The 9,984-nt window shown below is 38.0% G+C and overlaps 1 protein-coding gene across 1 annotated transcript in view; it reads left to right on the top strand.

The window, feature by feature from the left end:
- Positions 1 to 9,984, top strand: part of LOC120221181 (protein FAM13A) — a 283,092-nt gene that overhangs the window by 129,228 nt on the left and 143,880 nt on the right. The window contains exon 4 of the mRNA XM_039218435.1: positions 6,909 to 7,072. Within this exon, the coding sequence (XP_039074366.1) occupies positions 6,909 to 7,072 (164 nt within the window). The remainder of the gene's footprint in view (positions 1 to 6,908; positions 7,073 to 9,984) is intronic.

Below are 9,984 nucleotides of genomic sequence, written 5' to 3'. Positions count from 1 at the left end.
AAAAAAAAAAAAAAAAAAAAAAAAAAAAACCCTCACTTTTGAAAAGCAAACAGATATTCTTAATTAAAAACAAAGGCTTTTTTCAGATTTAGAGGTGTTTTTTAAGTTTTTTTTTTACACTAGAAATGTCTTTTTAAAAAAATTGGAGTTTAACATCAAGTACTCTGTTATTTCACCATTTCTTCTTATGAAGATTATGACTTGAATGAGCATGAAGGAAAGGCAAGAAGCTATGCTCTCTTCAATACAAATGACAAGTGGAGGGGAAAAAAGGTCAAGGAGATGAGACAGCCCCATAGTCTTTATTTAGAAAGTCTAAATGTTAAAAATTAACTTTTCAGATTCCTTCTGTCACAACTTTCTTCATTGATAGCATTCTAAATTGTTGTTATAAATTGGCCTACACTTGAGAAGGGGAGCTAAGATGGCAGCACAGTAGGAGGACCATAGGCTCATTTCATCCCTCAATCACAGCTAGATAGATAATGCTCAAATCATTCTGAATACCCATAAATTTTCCTGCAGTTGAATCACATGCACATTACTTTGCTGGGAAGAAACACATAATAAGCAGGGAACCTACTCCATCTACAGAAAGGAAAGGGAGATTCAAATTTTAGAGACAGGACCCTGTCCAGTCACCTGAACTCCTCCTCCTCATTCAACTGCTGTCCCTTTGTTTCAGTTCTGCAGAGCACACAACCCCTACCCTGCACTTGCCTGGGGGCAGAGGGCCTGTACTTAAAACTTACAATTGTGGCCTCATAGTGATAGATTCATATGGATAAATATTAAGGTGAGGCACATGATTTTTTAATGTTGTTAGTTACATCAATGTATCAAGATAAATCAGCCTAGTTTCACAGATGATTTTCTGGTTCTGGATTTCTTTTTCAATTTTTAAAGATGAGACTATGTTTTTTTTTCTTTCATAGTTTATTGTCAAGTTGGATTCCATATAACACCCAGTGCTCATCCCAACAAGTGCCCTCCTCCATGCTCGTCACCCCCTTTCCCCCTCCACACCCCCATCAGCCCTCAGTTTGTTCTCAGTATTCAGGAGTCTCTCATGGTTTGCCTCCCTCCCTCTCCCCAACTATTTTTCCCTTTCTCCTCCCCCATGGTCCTCCGTTAAGTTTCTCCTAATCCTCCTATAAGTGGAAGCATAAGATGAGACTAAGTTAAAATATTTGCAGTCTTGACTGTGACAGAATTTGGGGGGTTTTTTGGCCTTTGAAATTTATTCATGTATGTTTTAAGTATCGTGGAGATCTGAGTTTTATTGGAGGTATATAACTATGTTTATGCATTTTTATTTGATAAATAGGCTCACACTATATAATACATCATAACACAATTCCACAGTCTCATTAAAAGCTTTAGAAATATTTAAATGGCTCAAATATCCTTCTAAATATAGATGTGCCATAATTACCTATGATAGTAATTTGACTACTTAAAATGCTTACAGTTTTGGCCGGTTATAAATAAAAATATATGATGAATACATTTTCTGTGTAGTTTTGTACTCATAACTAATTTTTTCACCTAAGGTTGGACTGCTAGAGTGGTTCAGTAGATGTCAGAGGTATACATTTAAAGAGAGTTTTAACTACTAATGCCAAAAAAAAAAAAGGGAAGAAACTGTTTTGCATCATGGGCTGTGATGTGACTTTCATCCAAAAATGCCTTTTTTTTTTTTTTTTTTTTTTTTTTTTTTTTTTTTACATGTAACCAGCCTTAGAAAGTAATGGTAAGCACAAGTAGTAAGGCCTGATTCCCTGGGTTGTAACTATAGTTCTGCCACTTACTCAATAGAACAAATAACTCAATGCTTCAGTTTCCTCATTTGTGATATGGTAATAATAGTCCCTGCCTCTTTGGGTTGTTGTGACAATTAAATAGATTAATTGATATAAATCTCATGGAACCATGCCTAACACAGAGTAAATATTCACTACATCTTTATAACTAATAGAAATAACATTCAGGAGAATATTTCCTAATTTTAAAGTGTCAAAGGTACTCTCTTGCTTCTATCCCCATGGCATCTCAAAATCTAAAGCAGCTCGAATGACTTGTGTTAAACCATCCCATACCTGCAAATACATGCATGGAATGTGCTGTTTATAGTCCCTGGAATTGTTAGTATTTCAGGTATACACATAAATCACCTGACAAGTGCCTAGATCCTTATCTCAAACAGTTAATGGCAGAATTCTTCTGAGGAAAACATTTTTTATAGATGGTTTGGGGGCTTTTATAGTTTTCACCTTCAAGTATAAAAGTTATCATGAGGCAGTTACTAAAAAAAAGAAGCCAAGTCTGCTATGAATTAGTGGATATCTCCAATGGAAAGAAAAAGCTTTGTCACCGCAGTTGGTATCCCAGATGGTTGGCGATTTTCCAACTTTAGCCACATAGTATGAGGGAGGCTGCAAGTGGGTCTCTCGAAGCACATGAACTCCATTTATCATAGTAAGGCTTTTAGTCCTATTTAGAGTCCCTTTCCCACAAAGCTTGACTGAACCTCACAGAATCAATATCAACCCTTGACTAGCCAAAGCAGGCCAAGGTGACCTCTTTGGCCCAATTTTGCTAAACCTATAGCTGATCTGATCCCATTACATCTTCACATGGCAATGGTAAGAAAAGGAAGGGTGGAGCCAGGAGAAAAGGATATAAAAAGAGGAGCTGGGTCGACAGGTTTCTTCTTTCCATACCCCTGAAGCAGGGTTTCTCAACTTCAGCTCTACTGACATTTTGGACCAGATAAGTCTTTTTTGTGGCAAGCTGTCCTGTGCATTGTAAGATGCTTCATCACATTACTGATGTCTACGCACTAGACTCCAGTAGCACACCTGCTCATCCCCCCCATGACAACCAGAAATGTCTCCAGACAAAATTAACTCCTGGCAAGAACCACTGCTGTAAGGCTACACTGTAATAAGATGTCTCCTTGTATCCTTGGCCTTGGCTGACTGGGGTTGTTGTCAACCTCCTCCTCCTCCTCCCCTCCCCCATCCACCTCCTCCCCTCCTTCTCCTCACCCCTCCTCCTCCCTCATCTTTCCCCTCTTCCTTCCCCCTTCTGCTGCCTGTCCAGGAGTTCTATGATGAAAGGAGCCTTGAATACCACCTCAAAGCAGACCAATAAACTTTACAGTCTGAGATGGAAACTCAGAGAATAAAAATAAAACTATCCCTTCTACCTACCTCATAAGGCCAAGGCTTAAATCATGTGCTTTTAAAAAGCTCAATTCCAGCTAAGTCAAAGAAAGTGATCTCTTTCCTTTTCTCAAAGTTAATACATTTGTACTAAAATTAATGACAAAGGTAAAGCAGCCAGTTTTAAATTTTTACCACTCTATTTTTCATACAGTCATCATTTCTGTAAAGAAAATGTATAGTATTGAAGATATATCTTCAAGATGGTATCATTCATCTCCTTTAAAAACATGCATTCCTTTTAAAAATGTGTGTGTGGCTTAAATGAACAAATCAGGAGACTCTAGATGCTGGCAAGTATGAGGAGAAATGGGCACCCTCCTACACTGTTGGTGGGAATGTAAACTGGTGCAACCCCTCTGGAAAACAGTATGGAGGTTCCTCAAAAAATTAACAATAGAACTCCCCTATGACCGAGCAGTAGCACTGCTAGGAATTTACCCAAGGGATAGGAGTGCTGATGCATAGGGGCACATGTACCCCAATGCTCATAGCAACATTGTCAACAATAGCCAAAACATGGAAAGAGCCTAAGTGTCCATCAGCTGATGAATGGATCAAGAAGATGTGGTTTATCTATACGATGGAATACTACATGGCAATGAGAAAGAATGAAATTTGGCCATTTGTAGCAACATGGGATGGAACTAGAGGGTGTTATGCTGAGCGAAGTAAGTCAGGCAGAGAAGGAAAGATACCATATGTTTGCACGTATAGTTGGATTAGGAGGAAGTTAACAGAGGACCATGCAGGAGGAGAAGGGGAAACATAGTTGGGGAGAGGGAGGGAAACAAACAATGAGAGACTCTTGAATGCTGAGAACAAACTGAGGGCTGATAGGGGTGGGGGGGGAAGAGGAAGGGGTGTGATGGGCATGGAGGAGGGCACTTGTTGGGATGAACACTGGGTGTTATATGGAAACCAACTTGACAATAAACTATTTAAGAAAAACCACATACTCTATAGTTCTAAGGTCTCAGAGTTACTGAGTTACTTTTTTCTAACAATTTTGTTCTCTCACAAGGCTTCATGTGGTACTTTCATGTCCTTGAACATAAGCTCAGCTCTTTGTACTACTTTAGTATATATTAATAAGTTTATATTTTAAAGTTCATGGTTAATGACAATCGTATTTTTTTTATTTTTTAATGTTTATTTATTTTTGAGAGAGAGAAAGAGAGAGGGAGGAACAGAGAGAGAGGGAGACACAGAATCCGAAGCAGGCTCCAGGCTCTGAGCTGTCAGCACAGAGCTTAACCCGGGGCTTGAACTCACGAGCCATGAGATCATGACCTGAGACGAAGTCAGATGCTTAATGGACTGAGACATCCAGATGCCCCTCTATTTTTTTTTTTTTTAGAGAGTTTAAATCATCACAGAAAAACACTTTGGTAAATGTCCCTGATATAGTTTCTGGTATCTGAGTCTTTAGTGATCTGCATTATATAGTCTTTTTTAATATAAACTGATCAAATGGAATCAGCTGCACTTTACCTTTCTACCTTAGAATATTCTCCTTTTCATAAACTATTGAGTCACATTTAGAACCCCCAAATTATCACTGAACGTAGAATGCCATGTCCTTATTTTAAAACCATAAAATGTTGCCAATCATTCTTATATTTTAATATTGACAGAATTAAGTCTGTGTGAGATTTTTTAGCTAACTAGTTTGAAATTTTACTGCTTTTTCGGTGGGTCTATTTTCCCTGTCTACTCATATGAAAAATAATCACATGCAAAAGAGCCCCTTTTATGAAATCTATAATAGCATATATTTGTACTTTTCATATGTCTTCTTACTATTTACCTAAATATTTCTTTCATAAGTATCTCAATGAACTATAGCTCAGAATTTTAAAAAATTCACCTTTCCTTGATTTTCATGAACTTTCATGAACATTCTACAGAGAAATGCAAGGGAACAATTTATTGGTAATCATCAGGTTTGGGCAAATTTTACTTACCAATAATATTAGTAAGTTTTTAATATTAAATTAAGTTAATATTAAAATTAATAATATTTTGAGTGTTTTTACTAAATGTAACTATTTGCTAAATTATTTTCATTTGTTATTTTTGTAATTCTCGTAAAGGTATGAATTTATTAAATACTGATGTTTATAATTATCCCCATATTACTTTTTTAAATTGCCCATTATCCTAGTTTCTTAGTCAGTCAGTGTCTTTGGAATATCTCACAGTTGAAAAGTGTATTGTTGGAGCACCTGGGTGTCTCTGTGGGTTAAACACCCCACTCTTGGATTTGGCTCAGGTCATGGTCTCATGGTTCATGGGTTTGAGCCTTGCGTCAGGCTCTGTGCTGATAGGGCAAAGCCTTTTTGGGATTCTGTCTCTCCTCTCTGTCTGCCCCTCCCCTGCTCATGCGTTCTCTCTCTCAAAATAAATAAGTAAACTTAAAAAAAATTAAAAATATCTTCTAAAAACAGTGTGTTGTCTGGCAATAAGTATTAATGGGTTTCTAGCTAAATGGCTAAAATGTTAAAAATAATCTTATAAATAAGAGGAAGAAAAAGACAGGTAGAGGAAGAGAAAGGGGAAGAAAATGAGACTGTAATCTCTGTCTCCAGATATCTGGTTGAAGCCATATAACTTAGAAATGTAAAAAAACTATCAGACGACATGAAATCAAGCATAGATTTTGTGGCAGTGTATCACAGGAATTCAAAGTTGGGAAAGGTCTTTAAGACCTGAGATTAGTTAGAGACACTCTGTGGACAGTGAATTCTTCCCTCAACCTCAAAGGAAGTTAAGATTTGGTGTGGTCTTGGGCATTTGTTGAGCGGCCAGTGATGAACAGATGACATTCAAGTTGAAGGACAAGTATAAGAAAGGTTCAGGAGATGAGAAAGAGCTTCTAGTATTACAAATACAATCAATCCAAGGGTTTGAATTTTTCCTGAAATTGTCACATGATTTTTACACAATTTCAGGAGAAGGACATCAATTGTATTCACATAGTTTCTGATCTAATGTAAAAACATGAAGATGTTTCTGGGGTTGAAGGGAGCACATAACCTCAGATAGGAGAAGTCTTTATACCAGGGTTCACTTGGCACTTTTGTTGCCCATGCTTCCAGAGATAGAACTAAAAAGGTGGGGTTTTTCCTAATTACTTCCTTAGTTAAAAGTGTATTAGACCATACTTTGCCCTATAAAAGAAGATGACAAAAGAAATTTTAGTGAACTGGTGCCGATTTTGCTTGTTGGTAATAAGTACTTCTGGACACCTTTCTGACTTTGTCATCCTCTGTTTCAGTGGTTCTCAGCCCTTTTTTCCTCTGTGTTTTTCTATTTCTTCACTCTAGGTTGCCATTCTGATATACTCTTATAATTTCTCATTACACAGCATAATTATTCTAATGTGGGGGGGGGTTGGAGGGGTAAGGCTGGGGAAGATTTGTATCAGAATCCAGGAAAAGGATGTGGGCTGTATATGGTTTGAAAATTCCTCTTGGAAGTATTGGTAGCTCCCCTTCCCTGTGCCCTTTGCTTTTTAACAATTTATTTTTAATATTTTAAATTCTATACCTAGGTTGATATTTTTCTGGAATGTTAGTAATACATTAGGTTACTAATAAATTTGAGTAAATTATCTTTAATAACTTAATTTGAAAGATTTTTTTAATCTGCCTCCCCCCCCCCAATTTTATTTTCTAGATCCCAAAATCCAGGAGTGAGGGATCTATTCAGTCCCACAGAGTACCACAACCAGAGCTATCTGATGGTGTTCCTCAGGTCAGCCTGCATCTGAGTCGTAGAAAACCCTACTGGAATGAAATGAATTCAGCAGAAGATGCTAGCAGTGCAAAGTTGGTATCCAGGTTGGCACGTTTCTTTTGTTTACATGTTATATAGTGTATTGTCTGTTCTGATGGATAGCCTGGTATATGTAGGTATGATTGCATGTAATTACCACTGGGGTCAATGGGATGCAGATCAGTAAAACTATTTAAATTCATTCTAAATTTTTGAGAATTTTTTTTAGTAATAGTTCTTAACACATAAGTGTTTCTGATTTGTTATGTTTATTTTTTTGTTTATATTTTAAAACAAAGTATTTAGTTAATTGGATTGTGTGAGGCTCAGAGTTTCAAGTTGGAAGAGTTACTTTTTGGTTTCCTTTTCATAATATGTTCAGTGGCCAGTATTGTTTGCAATCAAAATGGACATTAGAGTTGTTACTAGAACTTGTTGTCACTAACAATTTTGAATGCATCATTATAACTATTATGTTGCACATTATACCTGAAAGCAAACCTCTTTGTTATATCTGAAGAAGGAATGCAGTTTTTTTTTTAATAGGTAAAATGGGGTCTGAATCTTATTAACTCCGAACATATGGAATTTTTCCTTTTAACAATTTTTAATCTTTTGTTATAACTTAAAACCTATTTCTTAAAAAATCCATTGTAAGACAGAAAGCTCTAGAGAATTGAAAGATATTTAAGACATTAAATAGATAAATAATATTGCTCAGGAGCTTACCATTTTGGATTGCCTTATGAAAGAGAGAATTTCTATAAAAGATTAAGAGAATTTAAATAGGAAGAAAAAGAAGGTACAGTCAGGAAGTATAATAGAGGTATTTGGGAAATAGCAAACAGATGTCTTGTGAAGAGTTGATTGGAGATAAGGCTGGGAAAATGGAGGACGACCAGTCATTGAGGACCTTGAATGCCAACCAGAAGTATTTTTGCATTTAGTCTTTCCTTCACTGAACAGAGGTTCAGCACTTAACCTCTGGTTCCAGGCACTTCTTTAGGATTGGGGATGCAGCATTGAAGAAGGCCAGCCAGGTGTGTTTATGGAACTTACATTTTAGTGAAGGGGGTAATAGGAAAACACTTAGAAAAATGGGGCAGTGGAGGGGGGGAGCCTGTGAAGATCATTTCAGCTCTAATAAGTGAGGATATTAAGAAACTAAATCAGGTTAATGTCCCAGACTCACACAAAGACAATTTTAGTTTGAGTAGGCAGTGAAAGCCGAAGCTGAGATGCCAAGGGGTAAGAGTGTTTATGAAGGTGAAGGAAAGTGCTTTTCTATGCAAAAGAACTGAGCTAGGGACCTGGGCTTCATCCTGTAGATAATAGTAAGCCAGTAAAAGTTTGAACCTGGAAGGGGTAGGTGATAGGAACCATGGCAAGCTGTATATTAAAAAAAGTAATCTTTCATCAGCCTGCAGGATCAGTGGGACAAAAGAGAGTTGGAGGTAGTTACAGAATTGATTCATTCAACAGTCGTTAATCTTTATGGAGATCTAGTTATGTGGCATTTACTTGCTGGGTGCTGGCAATTCAGAGACTTAAGAGACCTAAGTCTTACATTTGGAGACACAGAGAAAAAGTAAATAAAAACTGAATAGTGATCATTAAACACATATATACTAGATGCCCATCATGTACCAAGCACTGTGAAATAGGCTGGTGATAAAGTCATAAGTAAGATTCAGCTGCTTTACAAAAGCTTCCAGTCCAATACCCAGGGTGCTGTGTGGCCAGAGGAAGGGTACAGACCATGTCTGGAGAAGAGTGGTTCAGAAAGAGGGCGACTTTAGAAATATGGCTAGTAGGATAAGTAGAAATTTACTGAGCAGGTAAATCAAGACAAGGGTGCTCCTGGAAGAAAAAGCCACGTGTCAGGACACGCAGAGCGGTGAGGACAGCTCCGAGAACATGTGCGGCAGTGGGTTCAGGATGCCTGCCGCTTAGGATGTAGGCAAGCCTGGAAGTAGGCCGGGAGACTGAATAGATCAGATCATGAAAAACTGTCCCCCATGTTAAAGGGTTTGGATTTTCTCTTGACCATGACAGAATGTGACTGTAGGAATATAAGACGGAATGATCCAAGCAGGCTTGTATTTTATAAAAGCTTTTGTGGCACCTGTGAGAGGTTACAGGTGTTGGGAAGCCAGCAAGAAGGCCACACAATGGATCCACCACTGCCTGCAAGCCTCAGCAAAGGGTCAAACAAGTCTGCGCTTTGACGGAGGGCATGAGTGGACTTGTTCCAGAAAGAGTTGGGCTTGTTTTGTTTGACTCCATTTAGGGTATTATATTTTCTATTTTAATGACTGAAGGGTGGGCAGGTTTGCATGCCCAACAGACAGAGTAAAGGAGAGAAAGAAGCTGATGTTGCAAGCCCAGAGGTAATACAAGGCGTCCAGAGGGACTTCAGAAACCAGAGAGCAACACCCTGAGAAGCACAGGTTACACACCTGCTGGACAGCTGTGCCGCTGGGGCCCGGCTTGTGCAGTGCTCAGTCTTCACCACTGAACAGCAAAGGTGTCATCAGTGGAGGAACTGGTGTTGGTCAGTGAGGAAAGTTCCAAAAATAATAAAGGACAAAGATAGAAACCTTGGGCCTTTTTAAAGTTTTCTTCTCCAGTTTATATCCAGGTCAAGAGGCTGGGTGACAAGAGCTAATGTAGATGTTATCTTCTGAAATTACTTGGTAGAGAGTTATGCCAGGAATGTCTTAAGTGAAATAATGAAAAGAAAAATTTAAATGTTTGTTGTTTATGTCTTATTATTATTATTATTATTCATTCAGGCAGAAAATGAAAGGAAAAAAGTTACATAGGGCACCTGGGTGGTTTCGTCAGTTGAGAATTCAATTCTTGATTTTGGCTTGGGTCATAGTCTCCTGGTTGGTGAGATTGAGCCCCACAGGGGGCTCCACGCCCCATAGAGCCTGTTTAGGAGTCTCTTTCTCCCACATTCTCTCCTCCTCCA

The sequence above is a fragment of the Hyaena hyaena genome, unplaced genomic scaffold (genome assembly GCF_003009895.1).
Source record: "Hyaena hyaena isolate Hyena2069 unplaced genomic scaffold, ASM300989v1 scaffold_764, whole genome shotgun sequence".
Lineage (NCBI taxonomy): Eukaryota > Metazoa > Chordata > Mammalia > Carnivora > Hyaenidae > Hyaena > Hyaena hyaena.
Note: the sequence above shows the minus strand (reverse complement) of the source record. Positions and strands in the feature narration are given on the sequence as shown.